The 16,433-nt window shown below is 48.3% G+C and overlaps 1 protein-coding gene across 5 annotated transcripts in view; it reads right to left on the reverse strand.

The window, feature by feature from the left end:
* The window catches only part of TARBP1 (tRNA guanosine 2 -O-methyltransferase TARBP1), a 62,336-nt gene extending 53,670 nt beyond the window's left edge, over positions 1–8,666 (reverse strand). For all 5 annotated transcript variants that reach the window (XR_005065186.1, XM_037037345.1, XM_037037344.1 and 2 more), the window contains exons 1-4: positions 7,743–8,666; positions 4,233–4,330; positions 2,559–2,628; positions 273–478 (exon numbers count right to left, since the gene is read on the reverse strand). Coding sequence is in view for 4 of the 5 variants with exons in the window: in XM_037037345.1 (XP_036893240.1) it covers positions 273–478; positions 2,559–2,628; positions 4,233–4,330; positions 7,743–8,628 (1,260 nt within the window). In the remaining variant the exon portion in view is untranslated. The remainder of the gene's footprint in view (positions 1–272; positions 479–2,558; positions 2,629–4,232; positions 4,331–7,742) is intronic.
* Positions 8,667–16,433: the final 7,767 nt, after the last annotated feature.

Below are 16,433 nucleotides of genomic sequence, written 5' to 3' on the forward strand. Positions count from 1 at the left end.
TGTTAGCTCAGGGGCCTAAACTGGGGAAACAGGTCACTACAGAGCTCCTCCTACACTGGTGTGCAGCCTCTGGCCTGTGGGGTTTACGAACCTGGCACCAGAGAACCATGGACATGCCGCAGGCAGCCTGCGGAAGCTCTTTCCTAAACGACAGCTGAGCTTGGAGAAGGAGGACTGGTGTTTGCTTATCTGTGAAATGCTCTTTCTGTCCTCAAAGCCTAGTGCACTGTTCCACGACCACACAAGCACAGTGAAACACACACTGCCGTTACCTCGGAGAAGTCTGGTGAAAACGGAAGCATCTTCGTTTCATAGAGCTCCAAAAAATGGATCACGCCTTCCTTGGTCAGGATTTTGTTTTCACTTTCAAACATCCGTTTGTAAATGCACAAGTGCCAGGAGGGGTGAAGGAGCCACTGTCCCGCAGGGAGCATCTCGTGTTGACCCTGGAGCCCCGCATCCTGTTGCTTCGGGCGGACTGTGGACATAAACACACACACACACAGCACATTAACGTCGCCGCAACACCACACAGTGGGTCTGTGTTTAACCCCATCCGATGGCGCTTCATTATAACCACAACGCCATATCAGTCAGTGTTCCATCTTCAGGCAGCTTCATTTAGAGAGATGGCAGGCAGACGTCACCTCTGCTGAGTGCGCAAAAATTAAACATGACCATGCACGCAGGTCAGAAGTTTAGATGTGGGGTGATTCCAACCAATTCTTTTCTCCCCCTGCCTAATTCAGTCCAGTTTTCACTTAGGAATCTGCCACGGGCACTTCTCTGCTTGAAACCCGGGAATGGCATCTCACGGTTCTCAGAACAAAATCTGAACGAGGATGAGCTGAGCGGCAGAACTGCGCCTCCCTCCGCCCCAACGCCCACCACCCTGCGGCCAGGGCCCCGCTGCCTCCCCTCACTGAGCTGTCCTGTCGGGGCGTCTGCGCACAGTGTGCGCCCTGAGCTTTCCACGCCACGCCAAGGGCGGCCTTCCCCTCCTGCCTCTCCCAGGTGCGGCCCCACTCACTACACCCTCCACCGCAGCCTCCGGTTTGCTGCTTGCACAGAATTTATCATCAGAATTATTTTTTTCATGAAAAACACAAAATCAAGTGAAAAATAGGACATCTGACTCACCACTTTATCCTAGTGGTTAGCATAAATTGGACACTAAATGTCTATTAAGTAAATATCTAATTGAGTGAGGGGGGATGGGATAAACATGCAACTCAGAGATACTGTTAACTCCTTAGGCACATATTTTAATTTTATTAGAAAAAAGTCAGCCTTTTTAATTCATGGCATTCTATAAGTAAATTGCCCCATCATTTGTAATTTACACCAAGATACTTGTTCAACGCTCTGACAATGGGGATTTTTCAAAACCTGTCACTGCTATTTGATCGCGTTTGTCAAGAGCTGTGGGCAAAATGTGGTGATAAGAGAATCATTTTAACAGGAAATGCCTAAGTGATGCTGCAACAGGATTCAATTAAAATCTAGCCCCAGATGGGATGACCGATTCTCGTGGTCTGTGAAAAATCCCGGCGTCTCAGAAAACCGCCCCAGCAACCAGCTGAATAAAGCTCAGTTCCTAATAAACCATTACGAGTGTAATTTCCTGCACTAGGCACTAAAACCCTTTATATGGGTTAATTCTCATGAAAACAGAGTAAGGCAGGATTTCATCCTTCTTATGAATGTGAAACGCTGTTAGCTGGCTGTTTCAGTAATCTAAACCTAATTCTATAAAATAATTTTAGGAGGCTCCAGCTTCATTTTATTTCTCCTAGAAAGCTCTCATAGTACAGTACTGAGTAAAGGCTTAAAACCATATTTCAAACTGTATGTTGTAATTTCCCCTTCTGAAGAAGTCCAAGATACAGAACTGAAGCCCCCCAAAAGTAACTCTAACAATGAAACGGGTATATTAAGAAAATCACAATGGAAAGCAGCTAAAATATACAATACCGAAGAGCTACTGTTAGAAAAGTAGAGCATACCATCATTAAAACGTTACCAGACAGCCCTTGTCTTTCAAGAATGTAGGCTGACAGAACCACAGAATAGGTGACGTGCTGTGCAGGGTTGTGCTTCCTGACACATGGTGGGAGGGGCCAGGAGAGGCTGCTCCCTGGTGGGAGGGGCCGGGAGAGGCTGCATGTGACAGAGCTGCAGGCTGGCCCCAGCAGCCTGGCTGAAACTGGGTGATGGGGTTCATCAACTTCTGCAAACGTTTGAAATTTTCCGTAATCAAAAGTTTAGAAAACTGCCTACACCTCTAAATCACAGAAAACTCTGCAGCCCTTTAAAGTCATGTTCTCGCGACTACCTAAAGGAGACAGGTAAATGCATTTGGATATACGCGAAGCTTGAACGAAGGGTTAGAAACAATCCGTGCGGAAGATATGTACTGGAAGGTTAGTTGCAGATTCTAGTTCTTTACACCTTTATGGTTTCTCCCCATTCTCTATAATGAGTAAGAGTTAGTAATAAAATCAGACGGAAAAAACTATAGATGTTAATTAAAAAGTCAAACTGAAAGTAACCATTACCGTTTTCCTCTGACACTGAATATTCAAACAGATTGTTTAGCTTTGGTAAAACGGGCTTTATAACATGTATCTGAAAACAAAAGCAAAATGATATATAAAATGAAGGATCATCTTTAAAAACTCAAGGGAATTTCCATCTAGCAGACCTTGTGCCTCCCACCCCCACATAAACATAGGCAGAAGGTGCCCGATTCTTCCAGGTTTGAAGTAATGCAGATTCAAGTCTGTAAGGGTGTGATAAAGCTAATGATTGTAACCTGGAAAACCATGACGGCAGTGTCACATTTACACAGTGACTATCACGCATCATGTCAAGAAACCCCCACTGTCCTGGGGAACAGGGCCGATGACACCAGAATATCACAGAGGAGAAGACACTGAAACGTACTCTCTCATCTCTCAAGTTGCTCAAGGCAACACTGAGAAGTAGAGCCCCTCCAGAGTTCAATGTTCTTCACACGGAGACTACGTTGCAGGGACAAGTCTAATTTGTACATCCTCTGAATATAGGTAAATCAGAGTTTCCAAATGAACAGTAGGGGTCTTAGGGATCTACTGACTGAGGAATTTAGAAATGCTTTTTCTCTACTACTCCTCTGTACAATTTCATACACACACACACACACATATACACATCTCTATATATTTTAACATATGTGAGTAATTATTTCAGTCCACACATACAATGCTTATCTGAATGGACACCTCCGTGACTCCCCAGCTGGCTGGCCCCCGAGTGGTCTGCAGCTTACAGGCTGAGGACCCGTAAACCAGGGTTCCCCAGCACGGTCCCCAGGGCAGCAGCACAGGCACCTCCGGGGACCGTGACTAACACTCAAGGTCACGAGTGCCACCTCAGACCTACTGAATAGGCACTCTGGGGACGCGACCCAGGAACTTATCCTTTAACGAGCCACCTGGGTGATTCGAATGAATGTTCAAGCGTGTGAGAATCACTGCAGTAGATGAAGTCCCTTAGGAGATTGCTCTCAACTCAAAAATTCCATGACTCTACAAAAACTCACTCAAAGTCAACTGAAAACAATGGTTCAAGTTTCCATTCTCAGGCCTAGGCTTGCACAGATGTAACAATGTAAAAAGAGAAAAGAAAAACCTACAAAATTAAAGGGCGAATATTTACTTAATAACAATTTACCTCAGCAGAGCTTGAAGTCAAATTTTCTTAAGTGTGTATTTCTTTGGAGATTATTCATAATGTGGAGAAACTAACTCTTCAGAAGTAAATGTCTGAGACGATCAAATACAACTAAATTCTCTGGATGATAACTTCAGTCAATTAAAAGTCATCTTTAACTTCCTGGGTTTACGTTCGATCTTAAATATGCATTTATGCCAGAAACCAAAGTACACTTGTGTTCCTTTATGCTATACCCAAGTTGGTCTTTTTACACCGCTTTTAAAGAATGTTTCATGGATTGAGCGCGGGCTGCAAACCACACGATCACGGTTCGATTCCCAGTCAGGGCACATGCCTGGGTTGCAGGCCAGTTCCCAGCAGGGGACTCACGTGAGGCAACCATACATTGATATTTCTCTCCTTCTCTCCTTCCCTTCCCCTCTAAAGATAAATAAATAAAATATTTTTAAAAAAGAACGTTTCAAAAAATAAACGCTGGATCCACGTGGGGCTTGTTAAAATATGAAGACACTTACCTGGTTTCCTTCTAGAGTTTCCAGAATTAAAATATAGTTTTCCCAAAACTTCAGAAGTTCGTCTTTTCTCTTCTCAGACCACCAAAACAGACTTGGGCCTGTTACAATTTTAAAAAGAAAATTAGTTGGCAAACTTTGTAAGTTTCTCACCAATAGCAGTTCTTAGAGTTAGGCCACTATCAGCAAATGCTGCCTCCTCTAAGGAGGAGGGGGTTGTGGGTCAATGCCTAGACAGAAGGCTCGGGCGAACAGGAGTTTCAAAAGGAGATTTTATATATATATAATTAAGATAACTGTTTTAGAGTTCTGGGTAAAAATGACACTAACACAAACTCTACTTTGTCTGCCTAAGAACCTCACTGTATCAGTAAAGGATTCTTCAATGGCAAAAGCCCAGCAGAATAGAGAAAACCAAGCAGACTCATGAAAATTAAGTATTAAGTTGGCACAAGGAAAGCCAAGAAAATTTTGATTTACAAAATCACCTGAGACCTAAGGAGCTGACCCAACAGTTACTTCTGCAAGTGGAGTTGAAAGCTGAGCAAAACAGAACAGGATTTGCTCAGTGGGTCTAAGAAATAGTCAGGTGCCAGGTCCCTTTTCTGCGCTTTTTTCCCTGAACCGGAAAGAGACTGGCATCTAGTCTCTGGAGAAAGTGACATAGTGGCCTCTGAATCGGGATGCGTGGGACACAGCTGAGGTCAGGGTGAGGGCCTGAGGAAAACCGGATCAGGTGAACAGGTGCGCACCCTGGGTGCCAAGATCCCCCTCCCACCTGTCCCATCCCCATTGCAGCCTCGCAGGCCACAGACTGCTGCCCAGGCCCGCACTGCCCAGCAGGAGACTGGGAGGCCTCTGGGGAGTCTGGCCAGCCCCGGAGAGAAGACCTGAAAACACAAACATCGGGGAGCACCTGACAGTGATGTTTACAGTCCACAAGCAGCACTCACGAGCTTTGAGCTGGAGTTTTGGTTCCTGATTTGTACATATAAACAGGCATCTAAGGTCACTGGGTCACCTGGGGAAACCTCAACGTTAAAGATCAAGACCAAAACAAACAAAAGGAAATTTGGAGGAAACAAAACTACGCAGGAAAAAGAAAACTTTCATTAACATCTTAAAGGGTGGTAAGAGAGGATAGTGCAGGGCGTTCTAAGAACAGGACATAAAATATATGCGTTATTTTTGATGACCAGCCCAGCAAGTTCAAAATCCTAACAGCACAGGAAGTAAGAAAAAAGGAAAATCAAGATGATTTGAGGAAAAATTCCCGAAAGTGAAGAACACGGTTCCCCATAAGGGCAGGTCCAGCAAGTGCCCCGCAAGAGGATGAAAACAGCTGTGAACATGCAGCTGGCCGGGGACACAGACCCCTGAACCACCACGGGGGAGAAACAGATCGCATGTCAATGAACACGGTTCAGAGCGGCTTCAGACTACAACAGCGACCGTGAGTGTTCTGTCTCCCGAGACAGCAGGTCCAGTGCCTTTAACATTTTGGGTGAAAATGTTTTCCAAGCCAGAATCCTACCCCCAATCAAACCAGCAATGAAATGTGAGGTCAAAATAGAGGCACCTGGGCTGCTTGGTCTTGGCTTCCACCAGGGGTGCAGACAACCCCCAGAGAACATGACTGCCATTCTGACAAAGAGAAAAAGCTGGAGAGTCTATGACACCCCAGCTCCGGAGGGCTCCAGCCACGCAGCAATTCCGAGGGGCAGAAATCTTCTCCAAGAACAGACAGGACACACAAACTGTCCCACCTTTAGCTGAACCCAAGGGGAAGAGGTGGCCCCCCAAATAGCAGTATTTTAAAAAAAGAAATTTTGACGAGTTTTTAAAGGCCAGGTGTGGGCTAGCGTGAGCGTTAGAAACCTGTGAATCCCCCAGGAGTCCAGACAACTCACCAGCTCTTCCCCTTGGGCCTCCCCAGGTGCTCCTGGGAAAGACTGTGGACAGGTGCAGGCACCCAGGGAAAATGCACTGCACTGCAACGAGCCAGTAAACCAAAAAGGAGAAGCTAGGAACTCCAGGACACGGGCGCCAACTCCGGGCTCAGGTGACGGGAATAATCCCCAGGAAGATGGGGAAGGCACATCTAAGAGGTCTCCAGGAGAGCATTCAGGGAACTTGACCATGTGCCCCATGACCTGATTTCGTACAGGAAAGATGTAGCCAACCAGAAAAGGATCTGGGGCTGAACAGGTAGGTGACAAGAGATAAGGAGAGAATAAACAAATTTTAAAAGGACATTAATTCTAGAAAAACCTTTCAGGTAGGAGAACAGTATAGCCTACATTACATAGATCGATCACCTGTGAACAGTATTTTCATAATCACAGTGCTGTAAATGCTGACCTCCCATTCGCTGGAAATTACTAACCACGACAATGGATTTTATGATATAACTAGATTATTTCAAGACATGGGGGTAAATGCCAAAATAATCAGCTGAAGGGGTGAAGGCAGTTTTGCCCTGAAGTGGAGAGCAAGCACAGAAAGGGCACAGCTTCTGTTTAACACTACAGATGACCAGCTCTTTACATGAGTAGGTAACTCTGGTGATTCTAACACTGTTTTCCCGTGAAGACGCTCACGGGATGGATGGTCGCCAATCTGTGGAGTGTTAGATTTACTCTCCAGTGTTTTAACCTTGTGTGGAAATTTAATTTGCTCACCACTTCAGCCAGACAAAAAATCTTTTACCAGCAATAGATGAATAGGTAGCTACAGCTGAAAAAGGAGGAACTGGCTGCTGAAACAACTTTTGAATCAATCTACTTGGGACTTTGACAGCTCAAAACTGGACTGAAGATTATGGAAGCACATTTCACACATTTCAGTGAGCAAACCAATTAAGATTAACAAGGGAGGCCTCGCTATTTCATCTACTCTTGTCCTGTAATAAAGTGCAGGAAACACAGTTCAGAGTGCTTTAAAAATATTTAAAATCTAATTCATTCTATTGAATCAATGGCAAAAATACCCTCAGTAGGTTGACTTAGGACCATACGTTTAACAAATACTAGTAAATCCTGCTCCTAAATTAACAAGTGAAATTTCAAAACAAAAAAAAAGTGATAATTTCTAGACAGCATTCTGACACTACAGACTGAGCTCACATCGCCAGTCCAGGTAAGTATTTTCCTCCACTCTGCTGGCAACTAGCCCTTGTCTGTCAGAAGGGGCCCTCCACGACAGAGTGCACACATTTGGTTTTGTGGAATCCTGCGTGGGTCCAATTCCTAAGTCATTCCACGGACGCAGAATTCCACCCTGCTTTGGGTCACAGTTGGGAAATGCACTGTCTGGGCTGCAGCGACTGTGTCACTTCACACAATGCCTGCTACAGAAGGGTCCCAGGTTTTCGGACGCTATGGGGACCACGGGAATAACCAAGTTCACCCTGGATGGAAGAGACGACCTCGAGGGGCTGGTATTCCAACCCAGGCGGCCTGCCTCCCAGAAAGTTAAGCAGGGTTGGGCTGGGGGGGTCAGAGAGGCGGGTACCGTTTCCTTCCTGGGGTCCACAGATGCAGTTCGCGCCGGGCTCAGCCGACACCTCCACAGCCCGCTGCAGCAGGTAGCGCGCGCGCTTGCGCGTCAGCGCGTCCTCGCCGAACGCCAGCCCCGCCTGCACCGTCTGCCAGAACCGCGCGCAGCGTCGCGCGTCCGTTCCCGACTGGCGTTCGTCGGGCTCCGGCAGCAGCTGTTCGGCCAGGGCGCTGAGCACCTGCAGCCTCAGACCCACGCGGCCGGGCTCTGAAGGCGCCAGCAGCCCACCCCACACGGTCCGCAACACCGCCCCGCCGCTCTGGCCCAGAGCCGGCAGCAGCCTCCCGGCCGCCAGCGCCGCCACCTCCCCGTCTCCGGCCAGCGCCAGGGAGAGCGCGGCCTGCGCCACACGCTCCAGCAGCTGCCCGTCCTCGCGGGGCCGCAGGCAGGGCCCCACGGCCGCCAGCACCTCCACGGCCGCCTCGGCGCTCCCCTCAAGGCCGGGGGCGGGCCCCACGGCCAGCAGGTCGCGCAGCGCCTCCTCGGCCAGCGTGGTCGCCAGCTGCGAGCCCCCCGCGAGGCGCGCGCACGAACGGAGGGCCGCGCCCGCCGCCGTCCACAAGCGCCGGCGGTGCGGGGCCGGCGGGTCGCAGTCCGTGGCTCCCGCGGGACGCGCGCGCAGGTCGCGCATCAGCGGCACCAGGTACCCGGAGGCGACCTCGCGCGCCGCCTCTGGGAGCGCGTCTCCGCCGTCGCGCGCGGCCTCGTCCTCGAGCCTCTGCAGGAGAAAGCGCAGCGTCTCCACACGCTCCGCGGACGTCTCCCCGCGGCACAGCGTCTCCAGCAGGACCCGCGGGTCCCGGCTCTGCGCGAGCAACGCTTCCGCAAGCACCCACTCCATTTATCACGCGCGCCGCCGATTCCTGGCGCCCAAAGGAGGCTTGCGCGTGCGCGGCTGGCCCAAGCAAGGGAGTGCGCGTGCGCGGCTGGCCCAGGGACGCGCCGGCAGGTACCCGGCTGCAGCCCAACCCTGGTCCAGCTCTTCGCAGCGCGGGCTTGGTCCACCCGCCCTGCCAGGAGCCTAGACCTTCTACCCCCTTTTGACTAGTTTTTAATGAAACGTCAATGCAGTGTCTACAGCAGCTGCATCGATTCTTAATTGGAGATTGGCCTGCTCGAGGGCACATGGAAGTTGTCCATCACAATCACTTGGGAGTTTATCTTCAAAAAGTTGCAGACTGCTGCTTCCCACAAAGAAACTAACATAGTGAGGTCTGACCTGGGTGGCTGACATCTGCATAAAAATAAAAAACGAAAGCACAAAAATGACTTAGAAGCTCTGAAAAACGCTATAGCTATGCGCCAGGGGTAGGGCTTAAAACGATGCCCACGCCAGCACTTGAAGTCAAGTGTCTACAGCAATTCTGGCAGGTGGACCTGCCCACACAGTCTCAAAAATAGTCCACGTGTCAGTGTGTTCTGTATATCTGACAGCATCTACTGCTAAATACAGAAACAGGGAACCACGTCAGTGTGCACAGTCCCGGTGTGGTTCCTGGCTCCATCCCAGGCAAGCTGCACCCGTGGCTTGGGTTTTAGTCAAAGGAGAAAACACACTCCCACCTTCCAAGCGCTTGCCATGCAATCCACACAAGCGATAAGGCGCAATTTAGAGTTTTTAAATTCAAGGTTATTCTATATAATTTAAAGTCATTTAATTTTAGTTTCACATGTTATTTACATTTACACTTAACTGACATCACATATGCAAGGTTTTTTCCCATATGTCAGTCACTCACTTCTCCACTGACAATGGGTAAATGGTTCTATCGTTCTATTCCATTTAGAATTTGTCAGGAACATCAGTCACCTTCAACATACAATGTGCCATAAATACAGGTTTCCCTCAAAAGTAGGCTCTTCCCATATCTATTAAGGAAAGTGGGCAACAATCCTGAGCACTTGACAATGGAGGTATGCAAATGTTGCCTCTGAAAAGGTGCTCAGGACCATTAGTCATTGCATATGTACAAATCGAATCTTCAGGGAGACACCACTTCACACCCATTAGAACGGCTACAATTTAAAAGATTGAAAACACCGTCTGACAAGGACCAAGGATGTGGAGGAACCATTTACCTACGCACCTTACTGGTGGGTGCGTAAACGGTCCAATCACTTGGGAAAGCTGTTTCTAACAGTTCAAATATACCTACTTTATGATTCAGCATTCCCACCCCTAGGTGTTGGCCTAAAATAAATGAAAATATATGCTAACAAAAATGTTTGTACAAGAATGTTTTTGGCAACATTACTCATTACAATCAAGAGCTTGTAACAACCTAATGCCCATTAGTTAAGAATGGATAAACAAAGCGTGATCTAGTCACATAATCATGCTATTCAGCGGTAAGAGAGAACGAAGCACTAACCCATGCAGTGTGCACACATCTCAGAAACACTGTGTTGAACAAAAAAGCCAGGGACACCACGTTCACTTACTGCGTGATTCCATTTACGTGGCAGTGAGTGATGTGAGTCACGAAGTGGATAGAGACGGGAGCAGCAGTCATCCACAGGCAGCGCAGAGTGACTAAAACAGGGCACAGGGAACTTACCACGGTGATGGAAATCACTATTTTCTAAATCCTCACTGGAGGATACATTTATTATTAATTTTTAGAGAGGGAGGAAGGGAGAGAAAGGGAAACATCGATGTGAGACAAACATTGATTGGTTGCCCGCCATACGTACTCTGATGGAGGATTGAACCACAGCCTACATGCGAGCCCTGACTAGACTCGAACCCACAACATTTTGATGTTCGGGACAACACTCCAACCAACAGAACCACCTGGCCGGGGTGAGATATTTTATCTTCATTAGGATGATGGTTTCATATTTGCCGAAACTCCTTCAATGGAACTGCTAAGATCTATGCATTGTACTGTGTGTGAGCTTTACCTCCATTGAAAACAATCACTTTAAGAACATAATGGTAAGTTGTCCTATGTATGTTGCCATGTCCAGTGCTAACCAGGTCAGCTGAGACAGTCACGGCTTGGGGACAAAGGCTTCACAGAAGCTTTTTCTAACCATGTCAGTTGACACAGTCACGACTTGGAGATGACAGCTTCACAGAAGCGTTTTCCAGCAGGACGGACGTGGCATTAGTGGATATATGGTGTTGCTTTTATTCTTACCGTTTCTTAGTATTCTAACCTTTGCACTTCTGATAATTTGGAATCTCCTAGAATTAATGACCACTCTCAGAGAAAAAACAACAGTTGGCTCAAGTCCTAAGCAATATCACCCTGGCTGATTTAAGGAATCGTACTTTACTTATTTGTTCCTGTGAAAGCCACCTAAGAAAGAACAGTTCAGGGGAAAATATGTATTCCCACAGAACTGCCTCATAGAATAGCAAAAACCCCTTTAAGAAAATAGCCCCTGTTTGTCAAAGAGTTGTTAGAGTAACAGCCCCTCCTTTACCTTGAATAGGAATATATATCAATTAGAATTAGACAGACATAAAAACAGAAGAAGCTGGTTAGCTATTACAAACTAAGCACATAGAAACAACTACCAAGGAGTTAGAGTCCACAGTACACAAAAAAACATTTTAGACAGCAAGATAGATAGCTAAGTTAGACATTACAAAGGCTTATAATGATTTCCTAACCTCTGCTCGGTCTAAGCGTACCTGTTGCCCATGACAAATTCTGAAAACTTTAATAAACAGTAAGACATTCAAACTGTGTACATAGAACTATTTCAAATCGTCTGATTAATGGTTCTCCTGGTCAAAATAACTTTTGTTTAAGATAACTGACACTATGGGAACTTTCATACTTTTCCTGGTTATCTTTGTATTGATTGTTTCTACTTAACTAATCAAACAAAACACCTGCAAAATATTAATCGATGCCAAAAATGAAAATATAAAAAATCAGCTTGTACTTGCAATAAATGGAACAGAGCTTCACTGTCCTTTGAGGCGTGTTGTCATCTGTTATTCATCGCCGATGCCTACTCTCTTCACCTGTGGGACCCTTAGATAAGCTGCGGCAGGACCGCAGCAGTAGGTGTTCCCCATCACCTACAGACGGAAGCCCTCCTGTAGAGCGTGCACTGACGGCTCCTGGTGCCCTGGTGAGTGCCAGCCAGCCTCCTATCCCAGCCATCCTTCTCTGCGCCTGGATATTTCCCACGCCCGCCTCTTTCCTGATCCACCAAGGTGGGCACCGGTGTCCTGTTGGGAACCACCCTGCCTGGTTTCAGAAGCTGTGACCCCCCCCCCCCCATGGTTAAGGCTGAGTAAGAGACCTTGGGACCATAAGCCAATAAGGAGATAAAGCCTATCTTCCCCACAGGGGTGATTCTACTCCCTTTACTTCACCTTGGTTGGCCCCGAGCGGATGACTGGTTAGTCAATGATGGGTAAGATTCCTTCAGGGAGGGACAACCTAAAATAGGCACAGTCGTGATGGGGCCATCAGATAAGGACTTAGGGGACTATAGAAAAAGGGGGTGATGGACCCTCACCTCTCGGCTTTGACAAAGCCTGAGTCCTCATTCCATCTTCAAGAAGTCTCCTAATCTCTTGGCTGCCTCACTTCCCCTGCCTGATTTAAGCCTGAAACAATGCAGGAGGGTGGTGCAGCCCTGGGCAGGAATGGGTGGGTTCCCCGAGGTATTCAAGCCTAAGAAAGAATGCATAAAATCTTGTGAAACCTGCTTTGCTAAGAATGCCCTCAACTTTCTGATAAGGGTCCAAGCATAAAATGAGTTTGTTTCCCAAAGTTTTATGGCCCTTTAGCCCTTGGACCCTGACTCAGAATAAGCCCTCATAGTTCTTTGACTGTTATCTATTGTTTGATTCTTACTGTCTGACAATGATTGATGAGCTTTACCTGTCTTCCTACAAATGTCAACCCAATAAAAGCCCATTGAGGAACAGGCTCAAGGTCCTTCTCCTCTGAGAGATTAGCCACCTTCCCTCCCCAAGCAGATCATGAGACTTATTCTCATCCATGACAAATGGGGGGGACTCTGTAGACAAAGCTCCACCACAGCCTCCTAATTGCAAAACTGCCCCCTTTTTTGTCCTTCCCTTACTTGACTCTGTTGAGGATGTCTTCTTGGAACACTGCCTTCCTCTGCCTTTTTGTCAATACTTTCCTCCTTTTTTTTTCTTTTTCCTACTCCCCAGCTGTTTGTTCTCATCTCTTTGGATGAAGACTCCACTTCCTTTTCCTGACCTGTTTCTGTTGATGTTTCCAGAGCTATATCTTCAGGATTCTGTTCTTCTCCCTCTATCAATTTTCCCTAAGTGACTTTATGAAAACTATGTATTCTGCCACCATTTATATACTACTGAGGAAAAAAATCTACATCGCCAGCCCAAATCTCTCTCCTGAGCTCCAGATCCATCTATCCACCTGTGTGCTTGGGCCTCCATTTGAACATCACTCAGGGCAAATTGCACCTCATGACCCCCATTCCCCTGGCATCATCACCCCCCACCCACGGACTTCTTCCTGGGCATCTCTTATTTAGGGGAACGGTCATCGTTCACTTAGTTGCCCAAGTCAAAAAACCTGGGGGCCAATAGGCTTCTGCCTTTCTTCCTTGTCTCACGGAGTTGCTCCTTAAATCTTTCTGTGAAACTTTCAAAATCTCTTCGCGTCCCCTCCTCTGTGTCCCCCCCACCAAGACCGTACTGTTAGACTCTTCTCATGTGTTCAGAAGTTAATAGCAGCGACCTCCTGCCTCGCTCACTCTGCACTCCGACACACACTTCCTGTCGCCACCAGCGTGGTTGTCCTAAGACCACACCATCAGCCACCCCTGCCCCTCAGAAAATGTTTGAATTTCCTAGTAGGACATCCAAGATGCCGGTGAGGTGGCCCCTGCCACTTCTCCCGGCCGGTGCTCCTTGTGCCCCTATACACCTGCAGTTTGAAGTCCCTAAAACTCACGCATTCTCACTCTGTCTTTCGAAAGCCCTTCCACCTTCTGGAAAGGCCTACATCCTGACTAGTTTTTTTTTTTTTTAAAGATTTTACGTATTTATTTTTAGAGAGATAGGAAGAGAAGGAGAAAGAGCGTTAGAGAAACATCAGTGTGTGGTTGCCTCCCTCATGGCCCCCACTGGGAACTGGCCTGCAACCTAGGCATGTATCCTGACTGGGAATAGAACCAGTGACCCTTTGGTTTGCAGCCCGTGCTCAATTCACTGGGCTACACCAGCCAGGGCTGTTTTGTTTTTTAAGGTAATATTCAGATGTCATCTCTCCAGAAAGTCATTTCTTCCTAGCTCACTCCTACCACCAACTCTCACCCCCCGCCAAGTTATCCCAAACATCCTATCACTAACAAGACATTTGTCACACAGTGTCTTAACCAAAGTTTTACATCTCTGCCCCCCCCACCCCTGAGCAATCTGAGGGCTGGGCAGGGCTCATGAGCAGGTCCTTCATCACCTTAGTACCTGCACCTGTAGCTATGCCGGGCTCAAGAAGTTCTCACTGTGTGAATGGCCATCTCCTACTTCTCCACAACCACTGGGATTCCCCGCCTCTCTCAGATGCCTTCCCAGTGCTGCTGACCACACCGGCTTCTGCCTCAGCTGCAGAAATCGTGGCCGGGATTTATCAGACTCACTATACACAAGACATGATGATAAAATGCAATAGCATTTTATTCTCAAAACAACTCAGAAAGGAAGTGCTATTATTTTTCTCATTTTGCAAGTGAGGAAATTGAGAATGGATAACTTAAATAAACTGCCCCGATGTCACCGAAAAAAAAAAAAAGAGGCAGCAGAGCTGTCTGATTAGGAGCTGTGCACTCTGCTGTTTTACTGCCAAAACATCAAGAAAGAAAAGTGTGCCGTTACGGGGTCCGTGTACTGCCCGCCCAACCTCTGCACCCCGGGGTGCAGCACCTGGCAGGCACTCAGTGAATGACTGCTGTGTGGACAGATAAATGTGCACGTTCCTGCCACTGCTTGTGAAGCTGCTTAAGAATTGGGGTTTTGCTTTAACTCACTTTTGTATCCTACACACCAAACATCACACCAGAAACATGGTAGCTGCTCAGTACATCCTTAACACTAGATGAGTAAGAGCACATTTTTGTAGTGACAGTGTTACAGGTTAGAGAGTCAGAAAATTTCCAGTGACATAATTACTCTTGAAACAGGAGCATCTGAAAGCAGAAGTGCTTGTTGCCTGGTTCAGCACGTGGCATGGTGCTGCTCTGACAACAGGGGAGACCAGTGTGAGACCTGCCAGCTACCTCCTGGTCCTTGGGGAGATGTGTGGCTGCATTGGAGGTGTCGTGTGAGCAGGATTTACCATAGTTTGCTTCCCCAGCTCCTCGTAAGTTTCCTGCTTAGTCCTGAATGGATTCGGGTTGAATGCCAAGAACCAGAGCAGAGATGGACAAGCCTTACTGCGCCCCCTTCTGTACAGCTCCTTGGCTCTAGCTGCTGCGTTAATGCATTCAACTCTCTCACATCGCTTACACCGAAAGGCGGCCTTGTTCTGTTTCCTCGGGAGACAAAAACGTCCGGTTCTGAGAAGATGCTCTGCCCCTGCCTTGTCCTGTGGCTGTGAGCCTCCAGCAGTGGCCTCTGAGGAGCCAGTCCCGGGCGGTGCTCCCTCCTGCCCCTCTGGCTCTTAGAGCTGAGCGTCCATTCTGCTCCGGCTCACATGACACCCACGTCATTCGGGTCTACGGGTGTCAGTTGCTTATCCCACCCATGCTAAATCTTCCCAGGAGCTCTTTGCACCTGGCTGTCCCAGTGCCCTTCTCGCCCGGATTAGTGCGCCTGTAAACGTGAGTGCGAGATAGCGCCTCGAATTTTAATCGACTTCCATTCCCCCCACTTAAAATGGGGACTGCTTGCCTCCTACTCCGGGTAATGGAGAGAAGAGCTGGTGATTGGGAAAGAGGAAGTGTGACTTAGGGAAAGTGACCCAGGTGGCGCCATGTCAAACATCTTTCTCCTAAAGGAATGTTAGCAAGTTCGCTGCCCTTGTGACGCCTGCAGGGACTTCGTCTGCCCTGTCCCAAGGGTCCAGAGCGCCAGCACGGTGAGCGCTAAAGGACCAGGGGGGTGCCCACAGGAAACAGGGAACGATGGACGTGCTGACCTGAGATACTCCTCAGGCTCAAAGCCACAGAAAAAGTCCCTACATGCATGTGTGCACTTGGCTGCTTTCGGGCCCTAGAAGGAATGGGCAGTTACCTGCCCAAAACTCCGATGCACGTAGAAGCCGCCGTTTCTCCGGACGGGAGATGGCGCCATTGCCAACGCAGCCTGCTCGGTCACCCTTTCAGCTCACTGTTAGCGGTGGTGGCGAAGCGAAAGGCAGGCGGAGAGAGGAAGAAAACACCAATTACGCAGCAAGTCCCGCTGCCTCCCCGCGAGGATCTGAGAAGGGGCTCCCGCGAGGTCTCCGTGCCATGCGGCTTCCCGGGAACGCCCTCCCGGGAACACCCTCCAGGTCTCCGCGGAGAAACCGTAGCAGCGGCCGCGGCGGCAGCGGAAGCAGAAGCAATAGGCTTGTGTGAAGGGCGCTATCTGGGAAACAAGTTCCCAGTGGATGGACGCCTGTGGCCGACGCCATTAGATTCTGACCCAGCGTCCATCCTCCCGGCTCCTTGGCTCACAGCACCCTGCTTTGGTTCCCCGTT

The sequence above is a fragment of the Sturnira hondurensis genome, unplaced genomic scaffold, assembly GCF_014824575.4.
Source record: "Sturnira hondurensis isolate 20B ecotype Veracruz unplaced genomic scaffold, ASM1482457v3 Scaffold0022977, whole genome shotgun sequence".
NCBI lineage: Eukaryota > Metazoa > Chordata > Mammalia > Chiroptera > Phyllostomidae > Sturnira > Sturnira hondurensis.